The sequence below is a fragment of the Manduca sexta genome, chromosome 21 (assembly GCF_014839805.1).
Source record: "Manduca sexta isolate Smith_Timp_Sample1 chromosome 21, JHU_Msex_v1.0, whole genome shotgun sequence".
NCBI classification, from domain to species: Eukaryota; Metazoa; Arthropoda; class Insecta; order Lepidoptera; family Sphingidae; genus Manduca; species Manduca sexta.
Window position 1 is genome coordinate 1,146,913 of NC_051135.1, and position 16,320 is coordinate 1,163,232.

General features: G+C 34.2%; 3 protein-coding genes across 3 annotated transcripts; 1 reads left to right on the forward strand and 2 right to left on the reverse strand.

The window, feature by feature from the left end:
• Window positions 1-242: 242 nt before the first annotated feature.
• LOC115451866 (coagulation factor VII) lies at window positions 243-7,689 on the reverse strand. The gene is made up of 13 exons (XM_030180265.2): window positions 7,412-7,689; window positions 7,304-7,334; window positions 6,964-7,129; window positions 6,560-6,765; window positions 6,116-6,318; window positions 5,701-5,767; window positions 5,568-5,612; window positions 3,160-3,331; window positions 2,295-2,503; window positions 1,672-1,865; window positions 1,278-1,335; window positions 856-900; window positions 243-402 (listed from the first exon to the last, which is right to left on the reverse strand). The coding sequence occupies exons 1-13, from the start codon at window positions 7,550-7,552 to the stop codon at window positions 329-331; spliced, it is 1,611 nt and encodes a 536-aa protein (XP_030036125.1). The 5' UTR covers window positions 7,553-7,689; the 3' UTR covers window positions 243-328.
• Window positions 7,690-7,838: 149 nt separating this feature from the next.
• LOC115451863 (acyl-CoA desaturase-like) lies at window positions 7,839-11,908 on the forward strand. The gene is made up of 6 exons (XM_030180260.2): window positions 7,839-8,667; window positions 9,305-9,435; window positions 9,584-9,789; window positions 10,003-10,188; window positions 10,810-11,005; window positions 11,548-11,908. The coding sequence occupies exons 1-6, from the start codon at window positions 8,418-8,420 to the stop codon at window positions 11,776-11,778; spliced, it is 1,200 nt and encodes a 399-aa protein (XP_030036120.1). The 5' UTR covers window positions 7,839-8,417; the 3' UTR covers window positions 11,779-11,908.
• A 351-nt stretch (window positions 11,909-12,259) lies between these two features.
• Window positions 12,260-16,264, reverse strand: LOC115451865 (trypsin-1). Its single transcript, XM_030180264.2, has 7 exons — window positions 16,081-16,264; window positions 15,790-15,853; window positions 14,744-14,906; window positions 14,187-14,392; window positions 13,454-13,659; window positions 12,861-12,918; window positions 12,260-12,541 (listed from the first exon to the last, which is right to left on the reverse strand). The coding sequence occupies exons 1-7, from the start codon at window positions 16,132-16,134 to the stop codon at window positions 12,417-12,419; spliced, it is 876 nt and encodes a 291-aa protein (XP_030036124.1). The 5' UTR covers window positions 16,135-16,264; the 3' UTR covers window positions 12,260-12,416.
• Window positions 16,265-16,320: the final 56 nt, after the last annotated feature.

Here is a 16,320-nt window from a genome sequence, read left to right on the forward strand (position 1 = left end):
TTCGTACGCCAGCGCTATTGTAGTAGGTACTTGAAACTCTATTTTCAGCAAATGCTGGACACTTTTTCGAGTTCCCCTCCATATCAGACGGTGCTCCTTACCTCTACCTTCCATACTATAAACAAACATGCCAGTGTTGGGCTTAGCTCAAACTTCAAACTATATTCACCAATGAGACATGAGTATCTAGGTCTACAGTGCATACAGAGGAAAATATATATATAAATAAAATTCATTTATTTACTGTTTAAACTTTAATAATAACTAAGTAGGTACCTATATACTTTAATAATACAAATCAATTTAATAACGCCTGCCATTTCTTTTATCAATTACACATCTCGCCGCCTTTCAGGTGTTGCATTATCCAATCGATGTAGTTGCTTACTTTCGTGTAAACTCCTTAAATGAGAAAAATAAGGTTAAGTAATTATATATTATTCATTATCATCATATTTTACATCTTACTATTGGTCTCAAATAACATGTAATTTTGGTGAAATGTTCACTGAATGTATATACCGTGTTTAGATATTTGACAAATAAGTACCTTAAGTAATAATATATACATTGTATCAATACAAAAACTACCTAGCTACCTACTGTTTGATGGGACCTTTAATCCGTATCTACATGGACTTTTATATAAACGTAGAAAAAAATTGGAGAAAAGGCAAATTAGATGATGTGGTTTCTTGGACACCGCCCAAAACATAAGAGGAAAGCCTTTTAGTATTTCACGTCGCATCGGTTGTCTGGAAGATAATGGCATCATGATGCCGGATTATAATATTTGTTTTAAACAAAACTATAAATTTTAACCTTCGGACTATAAATTTATATAATAATCTTTACCTGGATATCTTGGATCTGCACACCCAATACCCCAGGAGACAATTCCTGCAAAAAAATAAAGGTAGACTGATTGCTAATTTTAATTGAACATACTTACATATTTCAAAGATAATTAAATATTAATTGTACATTTCCAATAAGTAATCACTCCCTTAGGTAATATCTTAGTAGTAGGTATATTTAGGCTATAAAAGTCCCGTCGTCTGGGTTCTATTTCTATGGCGCGAACACTTATATCAGTCAGGAAGGCGGATGACCGAAAATTAAAAAAAAATCTACAACATGTGTCATACTTAATTAAAAATGGTTGCATCGTCCTCACATTGAAGGGAAAAAAGGATAGTGATTATGATACAAATATTGGCTTCAATTCAATTCAATATTTGAATGTTTTGAACGTTAATTACAATTACACAATTTACCTGCTTGCACATATTTTCCTGCAGGTTGAAAGACTATCAAAGGCCCTCCACTGTCACCCTGTAGAAAAAGATATGGTTATTATTAATGTTATCTATGTAAAAATATGGTATATAAAATGCAGAACACCTAAATACCTAAAGTATACATTTGTTTGTAGAATCATGACAAATATACTGACAACCAGCATTTAATTATTTTATCGTAATAATTATCACGTAGTAAAATCTCATTTCTTAATTCAGAGCCATATGAGTCCATCTAAAGGAGTCATACTCTAGTATCAAAAACAATTCAGATAAATAACAACTAATTTACAAATATCATTGAAATGCCGCGCAAACTACAACAGCATAGAATTTAGTACCTAAATACTTCAAATTCCTATCAGGTTACCTGGCACCCGTCCTTTCCTTTAGAGAAAGCGCACATCATCGTGGGCTTGAGATGTTGTGCCAGCTGCGACTGCATGCACTTCTCGTCCGAGAGTATTCGTAGAGAGGCCTTCAAGAGGACCCTTGAGGATGATTTCTCCACGCCCATCCGGCCCCAGCCGGCTATCGTTCCTACTCTGTCAGCGAAATCTTCACCTATGTATTACAATAATATGATAATAACGTTATATGTGCTATTCACAAAATACCGAAGAACTATTTTTAATCAATAATCATTATTTGTGTAGATTAATGCCTGACGATAAAATTTCAAGAGTACCTACTTAGATATCCCTTTAAATAAAAATTACACTTTCGCTTTCCTCGTTTTAGTAAAGTTCAAGCTACTATATAATAATATTATGAATACTACATATAATATTAATGTAGACGTAAAAAAATACAACTGTCGCAAATTACGGTACGGTTTCATTTTATTACTTATTAGACAATTATAATAAACAGTATGAATCAATATTATAACTAAGTACACTTTTGGCACTTTCTTCCTTATGTCAAATAATTGCAACACTCAAAATACTGACTAGTTAGTCACCCATTAAAACATCGAAGGCATATACTCGCCTGGCAACGGCAAACATATTGGTACTATCGTATCGCCAAACGTGACCGGGTGATTTAGCGTAGCTATCGCTATATCGTTCTCGTCTCTAACCGCTGTCGACGTGAAATCTTCATGAATAACCACGTTTGATATAGTTCGCTTTTCAACGTTCGACAAATCATCGAGATTGTCCAGACCTATGAGCACTTTCATTGATTTGAAGTCATCCCTGAAATAATAGATCTCATCGGTTATATCATGTAAAAAAATATAAAGCAGCTTGTATGTGATTGATATAATGTAAGGACATTGTTATGTATAATAATATATAGTTCATATTTTTTATCTTTTGATTCTCATTGTAAATTAACTTATTTGACAAATTATATATGTTGCATAGGCGGAATAAGTGCCATAAGCATTCTCTACCAGATAACTTAATATGATGCAAAGCTATAAATAATAGGTGGTCAAATAAAACCATAACAGATACAATTATTTAAAAAATTACACATGGCACCAAAATATCGATCTATTTTCTTAATCGAATCTAATTGGTGTAAAGATTATCTAGCATTTCATTATGTTCAATGTTAAGATGAACTCTTTTCATCACTTAAATGATTGAAAAAATGAAAAAAATCTGCAGACAACAACGCAACATTTCTGAAATTTATTAATTTTCTCATTTTAACTTCTTAGCTCGCAACTACTGACTAGGGACTTTTCCAGTAGAAATTTGATTATAATACAAAATATTATAATCAATACACCTAGCCCTTAACTAATCGTTTTCTCTCTTCGATGAAAAGTTTATAAATAACTACAATACTATCAAAAACTCATAAACACAACAAATTAATAACAAGTACAACTAATACAAACCATTTGAAACAATGTCCAGCGCTCAAAACATGTTTGTTAGTGACCACAGCACCTCCACAATGCATTCTCTCGTTTTTTAATATGGCCACTGTCCAAGGAAAGGAATGGGGTTCTGCTCTCCGACCGCCCACTATCCTCATCGACACAACAGCATCCGATGGTTTCCCGCATTCTGTTATTATTCATTCAAAATAAGTTAATGACTAATAGTAATTGCCTGTATAACAAATAGAAAAGACTAGATGCCAAATTACCAATGTTGTGACTTGAAACGATTACAATGGACTACCTATATTCTATCTACAACGTTGCTCTAAGAAATTATATTTAGTGTTTTTACTCATAGCTAAATGTATTCTCCTAATAATTGAATAATTTAAATCTAAAACCTCGCCAGTTTCTAAGTAATTATACGAAGAAAAAGTATAAATTTACTTACCACAATCCAATGCCTTTTTCGGGAAAACCTAAAACAATTGTTCTTTAAGCATATCTTCGTTCGGAAACTCCATAAAAAAAAAACAAATTTATCAAACCTGATCAATTCCGACGAACAAGTAAGCAATGAAATATCGGTAAAACATTTTAATTAATAAAGTACACTGAACACATAACACATTCACAGCACTGTTTTCTTCCGCGAAGCTGGCTTATTTACCTTCCAAACGGATTTAAAACGGAGAAATTATTCACAGTATAATGTCCTTGCAAATACCACTCCGAGTTTATCACAAACATTAGAACTATAATTCTTATCTGTCATTCTAAGGTGCCATGAAAACAATTAATGCTCATTAGTGAGTTTAACAACTTGGATTAATCGAAATAGCCGTAACAAAAGGTTTCGAAACTGAAGTGTGTTAAAAATTCGACATGCGTTTACCGATACAAAATGGAAATTATAATTAAGTTATTTATTTTCTTATCGGCTTCGTTACGTTGAATACAAGATTTTTAGTCATGGAATTTCACTTAAATAAGGTAAGCTCACGCCTGTATCGACGAAGGTGTGGGCAGAGTCTATGTGCAGGGAAGGTTCATCGTGTTTATTTATGTTCTATATATGAACAGGCGATGCGAACCTACTAGGTTGTCTGTTATAATTTCAATCTCTAGAATGCCAAATATAATCTTTTAATCATAAAAAAAACAGTTATTTTATAAATCCTTGAATGTTACCCGTCGATCTACATAATCTGTAAGGTCCTCATAGATGTTGGAGGCCTAATTCCTTATTCCACCGATAAAGTAATTATAAACGAATAAAATACTATATTATTGATCTGGCGAAGCATTCCAAGAAATTCTGGCGTACATCCAGAATTTCGCTAAGCGGGAATTTCTTCCATAAGGTCACGGTCCTATGATAAGTAGGTTGCAAATTCTGTTTGATTTATATAACACGAAGGTTTAATTTTACTTACGCCAAGAATTAGCATGACTTGATGTTATGTTATAAAAATGTATTCAGTAACGGCAGTAGCTAATTTATTTTTTATTTCTGATAATTAAAAGCTAGTGGTGTATAAGTAGGAGGCGATTTTATATTATATAATAGACGTTATTGACTAATATAATCACAGGAAATGTAGACTTTTGAATACAATGACCATTAGGTACCTTCGAATTTACTTCGACCTCTTATCCAAAGGTCGCATTTAGGCATGTCGTCAAGAATAAAAAAAAGTTTCAATGCAAATATTATGTGTAAGCACAAAGACAAATACATAAATACACCACTAAAGTGGAAGAGTTTATAAAAAAAAAGCTCGTGCAGCAATATTCTGAAAATTGCACTCATTTGATGATTACAATAAAAGTAGCAATAAAACAAGGCAATTTATAAATTTCTCTACAGGATACTTTCTTTTATTCTTTAATAAAAAATAATACAATGCGCAGTCTAAACACAATATACTCCATCTCTAGTCTGTTGCTTTATCCAGTCTATGTATTTAGATACCGTTGTGTAAACGCCTGCAAACAAAATAGTCACAATTATTATATTTTTACACGCGTTTATCCCAGGTTAAATGTGTACTCTATCATGACGTGATACGGGCGAACCTATCGCCATATCCGGCACAAATTCATGACTCCGGGCTGATACTGAGCAAGAAAATTTAATAAAAAACATCCCGACCCGGGGAATGAACAAGAGCCCTCAGGACGGCAGATATCTTCTTGTAGTGCCTCCCCAACTAGTGAAGATTGTCAGTCAACTTAGCATATCTTTTTTGATCTTTGGTGGAAGGTGAAATATTTCTACAGCGCTAGCAATCACCGTCCACTCGCGGATGTTCTATAACCACGACTTTTTCTTTCAACCGATTTTCCTCTTGTCCGCTACGTTTTCTATCATTATAAAGAAAAGTAAAGATTTTATGCTTTTTAAGCACATTACTTACCCGGATATTCAGGCTTGGCGCAGTCTATTCCCCACGATACGATACCTTTGAATAAAAATATGAGCGTCCAATAAAACCTATACAACATATTAAACTATTCATATTTTTTTTTTTTTTTGATTTTTAAACTTACCAACATGATACCATTTCTTATTTTTTGTGAATGGATGTGTAGCAAATAAAGGTCCACCGCTATCACCCTATAAAAATAAGTAGCATCACAAGATTAAACACAATATATAGATCCTATATATTTGTATTCTTATTTTTATATGTGGACACAGTAAAGTGCCCGCACTGCATCTGATGGAAGTGGAGTAGGGTCCAATAAAATGTCACCTGAGGAGAGATGATTACTCCTCGGCAGTCGACACAGTTACGCCGGCCTATTGTAACCGGATATGCACAGGCTCATCCCGAAATGCGACACACTTACGTGGGCCACTATGGCGGGTTTTAACACCTTTTGTACTGGTGGTCACTATCTGGGCGGATATAGGTAAAAAGTATATCTTACCAACAGCAAAAAATATTATATGTATACACACCTGACAGGCATCCTTCCCTCGATTATAAGCGCACATCATGGTGTCGCTAACAAGATTGTCCTTATAAATTGTTGATTTCTGGCATTTTTCAGAGTCCACCATTTGAACTTTTGTTTCTAGTAAATATCTAGATGACGCTAGAGCCCCCTGCCTCGTTTTGCCCCAACCGGCAACAGTTAAGGGCATAGCGTGGAAATGCATGTCTGCAACAAACGTATTATTGGATATTAGAAAACTTAAAATAGTTAAAACAGTTATTTAGATACTTTTCTGACGAGTTTTACTTACATTACTTTATATTTAGTAACAAAAGCAATGATATTATTCTCCGTTAACATTTTACGTCCCACGTCTTATCTTATTGTGAGTGGTTTTAGGTGTTAAAATATTCAAAGCCCCATGAAAACAGGCATAAATATTAAAATAATAACTCAATAAACGTACCCTTCCGCGGCAAACATAGCGGCCGAATTTTATCTGAGAATGTTAGTTTCTTCTCGAGTGTCAGAATTGCAATATCATTTATATCCCTTACAGCGTTCGAGGTAAACTTTGGATGTTTAATCCCATATTTAACACGGAGCACAGAATACGAGGCGTCTAAGCGATCGTGCATCCCAATATATACAGAAAGATCACGATAATGGACCCTGGAATTAATATTAAGCTAGATCTCAAGATATAGCAACAATACTATTTTTAATGGCATACAATTCTCTCTTAAGATCATCTATTTTACTAAATGCATATTAAGTTAGCGTTCACCTATCACTGCAGACAGAAATTTGAATACAAAAACATTTTGTAAGTAGGTCATTATCAGTATCGTCCAAAACAAAGGCACTAACCCGAACGTAATGCAATGTCCAGCCGTCAGAATATGCAGATCAGTGATGATAGCGCCGCCGCAATGTAACTTGGGTCCAAGCATCAATGCCACCAACCAAGGATATTCGTGGGGCTGGACCGATGTGCCGCCGACAATGCGCCGATTCTTTCCCGCTATCCCGCATTCTAGAACAATCCAGATGCTAGTTGCCAGATCAGACAAATTTCTAACATATTCTGACGTAATTTCTCGAAAAGACGTTAATCCGGTCAAAATTGATATTTTGAATAAAAATGTTCCATTGCTTTTTCAAATAAAATCATTTCGAAAAAAAAGATTAAAGTTATCAATGTATTTACCACATGAACTGTTAATTCTTTGCCCTTGTACCTGTGGAAATAAAACAATAAGAATCTCCAATGATTTACCCATGAATGCATAAATAATATAATTAATTAAGTACTCACACTCAATATACTGGCGACTAAAAACAGGAATAATGCCTGCCCCATATTAAGGGCGTTCTTAGGAACACGTAAACAAAAGAGAGATTTTCCATCACCATCGGCATTCTTAATGATTTTTTTACCCACAAAATGTAAATTCATAGAAAAATTTTAATTAAAATTCCGAGTTTGTATGAAAGTTAGATTGTGCGTAGATTGTTTATCGAATTTTATTACTTATTGCATTAGGTTTGTGTCACTTCGCTTGTTCTCGAAAATTCTCTTATTATGTTATGAAATTTATGTCTTATTATGCATCAAAAGGCATCATCCATATTACACAGGTCTTCAAATACGAGTATCTACTGTCTTCTTCCAACTTCAATAAATTCTTTTAAAATTTTCTTCCATTATGTTCTCCAATTTCTAGAATATCAAAATTGTAATATAATATCCGTCTTATAATGCCAATTGCATTTAAATATTCATTTTGATCCATACAACATCCCATACATTTATCTAGATATGAGAATTACTTGCATTAAACCTTCTTGCGGAGACTTTATGTTAGAGTAAAGCAATTACAATTTACAACGCGAACATAATTGAGAGATTTTTTTTTACTTATAATACGCGCACTTCTTTTAACGATTTAATTTATAGCACTTTTTTCACTTTCCTTGTCCTATACCAATATAGAGTCGCCCAAATATATTTCAATGTTGCAGAAAATTTTTGGCAAATTTTTACGTTCAGTCGCCTGCCTGGCGTCAGCCCCCTGATTTCTGACTGCTTCTAACACTAAAGTTTCAATTCGGTATTCGAGAAAAGAATAATATTAGCGCAACATATCAGAATGAAGACATTACAGAAATTAGCCGTGGCCCGAGTCCTTGCACAATTCCAATCGAATACAATGCGCTTCAGCGTTTGAAACAATAGACCAGTTTTCTACTATAAAGGTTGGCGGTTAATCTCAAACATCAGTATCAAGAGAACGACTACTCCAAAAACTAGTGGCTCGAAAATGGCTGGCATCACTCAATTCCAATCACAAACTAAAAATGTGGAATATCAAAAATATAAAGATATTTATGAATTGGAAGATGTGGATCTTAAAAAAAATACTATACCAAAAATAATTGGAACCGATTATTCTTATAAACACACGTGGGTGTGGAGAAATGTGATTGGATTTCTAATTTTGCACTTATTGGGGCTGGTTGGATTTTTTTTAGTTATCACAGGACAAACTGGATTTAGAACATTTTTGTGGAGTAAGTTACCATTGTTGTTTCGCTTATAAATCGTTACCAAAATATTTATTTCGAATATAATATTAAAATGTATATAATGATACCAACGCCTCGCGCCACCTTAATACGAAACCTATATCAGGGTAGACTGGTCCAGGGTTCGATTTCCAGATGTGGCAAAAATGATGTTAGTTTTTCTAATACAATAATTTAGATCTCTCAGAATCAATTGAAACAATTTAGTGCATGTACTTTACAATGTAAAGGGGTAAGGGCAGTCGGAAGTTAATCTAAATAGTGAACTATCAAAAAAACACACAAAAAAACATCACCATATCGAAATCGAGAATTTTATCAAACCAACTTAAGATCAGCTGCTTTAAATCTTTGAGTACCTTAATTATTATGTTAACATCCTATCATTGAGTCCTATGATTCAAAGCGAAGATTGTTGTAACCATGCTTAACGACATTGGTTTAATATCAGTTTCAGTTTTAACTCTTTTAGTTATTCATGCTTTAATTCTTGCTCTATCTACTTTGATCTACTTGTTCATGATTTGAACAAAATATGAGAGACTATGGCTTTTTTTTAATTATGAATGTTTTGAGATACATATCCCATAGAAGGTAAATTCCAATTAATTATGTATTTTAGCATTACTCGTGGCATACCTGGCGGCTGAAGGTGTAACAATAGGAGCTCACAGATTTTACACACACAAATCTTTTAAAGCGAAACCTATTCTCAGGTTCATTCTGATATTGATGCAAACCATGGCGGGCCAGGTAAGTGAACTTTAAAAATTTCATACACAAAAGAGGAAAGATAAACATTTTCTCCACACGAGTGTAACAAAACAAGAGAAATATTGATGAATTCATAATTTTGTACACTTATCAAAGTTTTTTAATGGCTTGAGAGATAATATTTTAGAATTCAATGTTCGTCTGGGCGCGGGACCATCGCCTCCACCATCGTTACTCCGACACCGACGGCGATCCTCACAACTCGAAGCGAGGCTTCTTCTTCTGCCACATTGGCTGGCTGATGAAGAAGAAGCATCCGTATGTTATCGAGTTGGGCAGGAAAATAGACATGAGCGACTTGCAAGCCGACTGGATGGTCATGTACCAAAAGAAGTATGTATTAAATTTACGAAGTGATGCCTTCCTGGTAAGATTTTATGGGCTCTAAATGCCATAAAGGTAAAAGCTCCAAAGGATCCGAAAGCAAAATTTTAAGGATTAGGAATGAATATAGTTTGATAAATTATACAAGTACAGATTGTTATAATTAGTTCAATTCATAAAAACGTGCTTCATCATATGAACTCTTATTTTTTTTTCCTTTAGGTACTATTATCCCCTCTACTTGGCTGTTGCGATCCTGTTGCCAATGTTAGTCCCTGTATACTATTTCAACGAGGTATGGTGGAAGTCACTCCTAGTGGTTTACTTCTTCCGTTATGCATTCTCGCTAAACGGGGCATGGCTTGTGAACAGCGCAGCTCATATCTACGGAACAAGACCTTATGACAAGTAAGTACGGTAGTAAAACCAATCATGAACACCCAAGTTATTAATAGTAAGCGTCACCCATTATAATATTAGTATCGATAATTGTAAGTTTTGTTTATTTTTGTTCTATAATTAACATTTATTTTAAAAAGTAAAAATATAATATTTGAAAGATATCTTTAACACATAATATTATTTAAAGGACTATAATATGTAACCGAGGTTAACAGCTGTGAACAGTGGTGTTGGTTACATGTTCATTAATGCAGTACCTATGTAATAATATTCTTTTTTTTATTGCTTTGAATGATGAGACGAGCTTACCGTTCCCCTGATGGTAAGCAATATGACCGCCTATAAACAGTAGAAACACTATCAAACACCTTTAATTAAAAAGTATTGTTTGGTATTCTACTGCGCTCGCCATCCTAAAACATTCTTTACTTTTATAATGTTTAACAGTTTTTTGTTGCTCTTAAATAAAAATTTCAAAAAAATAGAAATGTAATCTCATACCGCGCCATACTTACCTCGGCCACAATGATGAATTTTACAGTTTACACTACAAGTTGTTTACATTTAAATATAATATACTCCGATCAGCTGACCACCGATTTTGTTAAATTTGTTCTTTCACTCTAGGAACTTGCAGCCAGTAGAGTCCTGGTTTGTCTCGCTAATAACCTTCGGCGAAGGCTGGCACAACTACCACCACACGTTCCCCTGGGATTACAAGGCAGCGGAACTCTCGACACATCTGAATTCATCAGCATTCATTATTCAACTCTGGGAGAAGCTTGGATTGGCGTACGATTTGAAAACCGCTTCTCCAGAAATGGTATGTACAAAATATTTTTTACTATTATTTTTATAAAATATACACCAGCGATGATTTTTATGATGCATGACTAATATCGGTGAAAAATTTTACAACACTAATCGGCAAGTGAAGACTGAAATATATTGCCGATTTTCCTCGTCACGCTTGGTCCAAATCTCTGTTCAAATGGTGTTTCGAATACCTTCTTGTAAATTGCATTGATTGGGAAACTAAAATAAATGCATTTTCTTAGCTTGGGAATGGAATATATGTATGAGAGTATAGACGATTGCAGTAAAAAAGACGTCATAAACCTGCGAATTAGGGCTGATGTTCAGTAAGTTTTATTAAGCGGCACAGCAGCTGATTCATATTAAATGATGTTGATACTAACCTACATCGCAATACAAAGCATATGAAACTTCAAACCTGCCTATCAATACGTTACGAACGACTCAATTATACAAAATAAATGTTCAGTAAAAAACGCCCGCAACTGTCATGCCAGTAAAAGAGTCCTTTACCCTATATTATAATCATTTCAACTTCTTTCAATTAAGGTAAAAAACAGAATCATACGCACGGGTGACGGCACTCATTACCTACTAGGTAACGATGAGTGTAGAACCGCAGTGACCGCATTGGGACCTCTACATCCACTGAACCCCTCGTACACGACCACACAGGAGGCACCTGACGCTATCCTCAAACTGGAAGGACTCCCACTCTTCCACGAAAAAGACTTCTTTAATGCCGACAGTGTTCTTAAGAGAAAAGTCGCTACTGCTTAATTTAAATATATATTTTTTTGTTCAAGACGTTCTATTTATGATTGTGATTATTTTTATTTTTGTAGAAAAATATACGATTTATTAGTTACACTTACTTTATTTTTTTTGGTCATAAAAATTACTAGACGTAATTAAGGGGGAAACAAAAACAAACCATAACCAAGAGATAGTGTTTTTCAGTAACTATCACTCCATAAAAATTTGTCTCTGTCAATTAGTGTTGGTTGTCCGGAAGATATCGCTTTTTAGAAATAAGACCCATAATTGTCGCACTTTTTTGGAAAAAAATATATTTTACTTATTTTACTCTTTGTGGCGTCTTTTAAAATGTAGTCATTCATTCAATTATCTTTTCGAAAATTAAAAACAAATCACTGTCACGTATCTATATTTAATATTTCTCTATGCATTAATATTAAATAGATAATAGATAGATATTTTTATTAGTTTTAATAAATTTAAAATCATTACACTTTATTTTAGAATAACAAAATGCCATTTATAATAATTTATAATCCAAATCTTAGCAATTTCTTATCTCTGTGCTTAAGTAACCACCAAACTCATGAATAACACCTTATTAAATTTTAAATAAATAACACTAAGCAGGCATATTAGGCATTTAAGAATCGATATCGTTAATTATTAGCACAAAAACAGCCTAGTTGAGCATTCTTTCGTATCCAAGGCAAATATTTAGTAACTCTAGTGTAGACTCCCGGATATCCAGCTCTACCGCAGCCTATTCCCCATGACACCACTCCTGCGAAAGAATATCAAATACATTAGGCGTTATTAAATTTTCATGACTTAATCAAATGTGAGAACAACAATAAAATTAAATATTTATTAATTAATTTTGCATTAATATTTCAACCACAAAGTTATGACTTTAGTTATTGTTCCGTGATTTCACCAAGGGTAAAGCAAAAATGAATTATGAATGATAAAGAATCTTAGAAGAAAGTAATCAATGGTAGATATCTTATTTTAATTAATCTAATAATCTACCACATTTTAAATAAATAATAATGTAGATTTATTTATTTCAATTTCTATTAAAGTGTAAAATGACTACAAACCTAATAACTCATACCGCTTATCCTTCCGTTCGGCTGACAGAGCTCCTCCACTATCCCCCTAAATAAGTACACCACTTTAAATTACGAAATAATGATAAATACCCTAAACTACATAATGGGTATTAATCCCGAAAATTAAAAGATGGGAAATCTTTTGCATACAACAGGGTTGACTAGAACCAACACAATATCTACTGTTTTTCTATTTGAAGGACGTTATATCCAGTTTAATTTGTAATTACCAACTCTTATAAGATTTTAATAACGGACTAGCGCAGTGCCCTATTCATTGACTTACCATCAAATAAATGGCAGGCTCGTCGCCACATTATAGTTTCATAATACTAAGATATTACGTCCTTATTAAACCCAGTAATGAGACTAAAGATACAAATCATCATCATTTCAGCCGGGAATCGTCCACTGCTGGACATAGGCTTTCCCTATTGAGCGCCATAGGGACTGGTTCTCAGCCGCCCTCATTCATCGAACTCCGGCGACCCTCACCAAGTCGTCAGTCGGTCCTCGATGGACCGAGGATACAAATGGTTCGTTATAATTAGCAAGTACCATTTTACATGTAAAATTCATACCTGACAAGTATCCTTTTGACCTATTTCGGGATATCCAGCACACAGCATACCTACACCAATCATGGAAGGCTCGTATTTCGTCTTTTTGCACTGCTCGTTGCTAAGTACTGGTAGTTCGACATCTTGTAAGACGCAGGAATGGTTTTTTTGTTCCGCAGTGGAGCCCCAACCAGCGGCTATGGCCTTTATTCCTTCGTAGCTATTATCTGTAAATACAGCAGTTTTTATATTTGTAAGTTTTTTTTCTTTTATACTTTTTTTGTTGTGTGTGTGTGTGTGTGTTTAAATGGTTTATTGTTCTATGTCTAAAATGAAAATGAGAAGTCACATATTTGTTCTGTTTAACCCGTGAGGTAGCTGAATGTTTGCCGGCAAACATTGACAGCTACGCGTGTGACGGAAAAATAACCTTATTATGTAGTATATATGTAGTATATAAGGTTATAATCCCGTGACACACGCAAATGTCATGTAGCTGTCTTGGCTCGCCGGCGATTCACGAGAGACCAAGAGTTAAGATGAATGCAAATGCACGAAAATAAAGACTTCTTTGCAAGGGTTTTTTATCACTGCCTTTATTGCAAGAAGTGTTGTATTAAAGCGTCACATACACACTGTCAACTTGATTAAAAATCGTTATTATGAAACTGTCAATTACTGAAGATGCAAAAATAACTGAAGATTTCAATAGTAGTACTCCTCAACAAAGTGACAGCGTTGAATTGACACTCACCATCGTTCACCGGCAAGCAGACAGGCTTCACAGTATCCGTGATGGTCACGCGGTCATGCATTCTGAGCACCGCGATGTCATCTCTGAAGTTAGTGTAAGTGAAGTTGTGGGCCACTAGCTGAACCACGTAGCGGGTTAATGGGCGATGGGTCTTGTTACACCGGTCGTGCTCGCCAAGGGTCACCTTGATCATGAACCACATGAAACTGGAAAAGGAAATGTTGATGACATCACTATAATTGGTATATATTCCAAAATCTCTATAATATACCTAAAGCTTTAATTCGATTTTCACAAAATTTCGGAAGCATAGTTCGCATAGTACAATTAGCTATTTATATTGGCTAGTTATATAGTTTAGCTTTGATTACAAGGTTGTAATCAAAGCTAAACTATAATATTGATAATTTTTATCATGTAGGTACACGAAAATTGCAATACGCCGAAAACTGAACCTTCTGGACCTGCATCTAGCGTCACAAGACTACTTACTTAACATGTTCGTTAATAAAAAAAATAAAATTGTATCAAATATTAAATAAATACGAAATACTAACCTTTTAACACAATGCGCGGCGGTAAGCACATATCTATCGTTTACAAGGGTGCCGCCGCAATAGAACTTATTGAAGTAAGAAAGCCGCGTGACCCAGGGGAACTCGTTGACTGCTGTCTCCACACCCCCGATTATGCGAGAGGCCTCATTGCGTTCTCCACATCCTACATGAAGTACAGATAGAGAGCTATAATACTATTAACTCAAATAAACGGATATGCTAGTAGGAGTTATATTATGGTACTCGACTAGATAATCACCACTGTAGTCACGATTAAATTCTTTTTACGGATCGGCATAACACTAGTGCTACCGTAAAGATTTTCTCACGTAGGTCGTGTGTAACTATCAATAAAAAAATGAAAGAATTAAGGGCGTTAATATTCCAAATATAACTTCTTTGCCCATTCGCACTTTATGTAGAATCGGCTCATCTAATATTAATTTGTCTGCGCGAAGCTCTTTTGTCTTGAGTTGTCGGTTCGGGTATTTTCTTTCAGTTTAAAGATCATTCATGCTGGTCCACCAAAACTGGTCAGAATATATCTATCTAACTCAAAATAAAATCACAACTAAGAATATATCGAATGTAACTCATGGCATGACTCATGACTTAAACTTTTTCCTCAAAACAACCAAACTTGTTCCATAAAATGCTAAGTACTCGACCGTGTATTGGACATAAAGTAGAACGCTCTCGACAACTTGTAAACACTTTTTAACAGCACCTACTTTATGTAGGTACATATTACAAGTGCGTATGTAAATGTAGCTTTAAATACCATCATTCAATTTTCGATATCATTTTTTAAAGTACTCAATTATCTACACAAAAGAATATAAGTAATTAAAAATATTTTAGGTATTCATGTACTCGATATTAGCAGTGTTTTGTCGACTCCAGCTTTAAAGGGTTTTGTTAAATGTTTTAAAAGTATAAGAGGAAATGAGAAGACACTATTCAAAACGGATGTACGAATCGACATAGTCGTGAACGTACGACATGATAAATAAGAATTTTAAAAAAATACATTTGAAAACACTTACGGCAATTACATCTACGTCCGTAATCACCTTCGTCTACCGTTGCGGGTGTATCTTCGCCTCTTACCTATAAAATAAATATAATTACCAACATGCATGTTTAAATAGCAACTTATTTATAAGAATAAAAACAATTTGCCTTAATTAACGATAATAGAATGTGTAACAAAAAAAAAGAAAAAACTGTTAAATTTTACATGAATAACTGTATCATTAAAAAAAGGAGGATAAAAATAGATTCGTTTACATTGACATACGTAACAAAACAAAACATTAAATAATTATAAAACTCACCATACACAAAGTAGCAGACACACTAATTAGAATAGCAAATATGATTTTCCACATGATACACGAAAGATAGGGATTTACGAATCAAGAGTTTGCAGACGACTAAATGCACCAAGAAAACGGGAAGCTGTGCTTGCAATGAGGACGTTGCACTCGCATCGCATCTCAATGCCTGGCTATAACTATTTTACATTATAACCAACCTATACCAGACCCTTAGATCCTGTATTCATTGTATTTGCT

What these genes read in the sequence shown, in the direction of transcription:
- LOC115451866 (XM_030180265.2), bottom strand. Translation starts at nt 7,552, where the DNA reads ATGAATTTACATTTTGTGGGTAAAAAAATCATTAAGAATGCCGATGGT. An exon ending in AATATGTTTGCCGTTGCCAG is followed by an intron (nt 1,866 to 2,294) that starts GCGAGTATATGC and finishes TGTAATACATAG; the next exon opens with GTGAAGATTTCGCTGACAGA. An exon ending in AAGGAAAGGACGGGTGCCAG is followed by an intron (nt 1,336 to 1,671) that starts GTAACCTGATAG and finishes CTTTTTCTACAG; the next exon opens with GGTGACAGTGGAGGGCCTTT.
- LOC115451863 (XM_030180260.2), top strand. Translation starts at nt 8,418, where the DNA reads ATGGCTGGCATCACTCAATTCCAATCACAAACTAAAAATGTGGAATAT. An exon ending in TGCAAACCATGGCGGGCCAG is followed by an intron (nt 9,436 to 9,583) that starts GTAAGTGAACTT and finishes ATAATATTTTAG; the next exon opens with AATTCAATGTTCGTCTGGGC. An exon ending in GGAACAAGACCTTATGACAA is followed by an intron (nt 10,189 to 10,809) that starts GTAAGTACGGTA and finishes CTTTCACTCTAG; the next exon opens with GAACTTGCAGCCAGTAGAGT.
- LOC115451865 (XM_030180264.2), bottom strand. Translation starts at nt 16,134, where the DNA reads ATGTGGAAAATCATATTTGCTATTCTAATTAGTGTGTCTGCTACTTTG. An exon ending in GCCGCGCATTGTGTTAAAAG is followed by an intron (nt 14,393 to 14,743) that starts GTTAGTATTTCG and finishes TTCCTTTTCCAG; the next exon opens with TTTCATGTGGTTCATGATCA. An exon ending in GTCAAAAGGATACTTGTCAG is followed by an intron (nt 12,919 to 13,453) that starts GTATGAATTTTA and finishes GTACTTATTTAG; the next exon opens with GGGGATAGTGGAGGAGCTCT.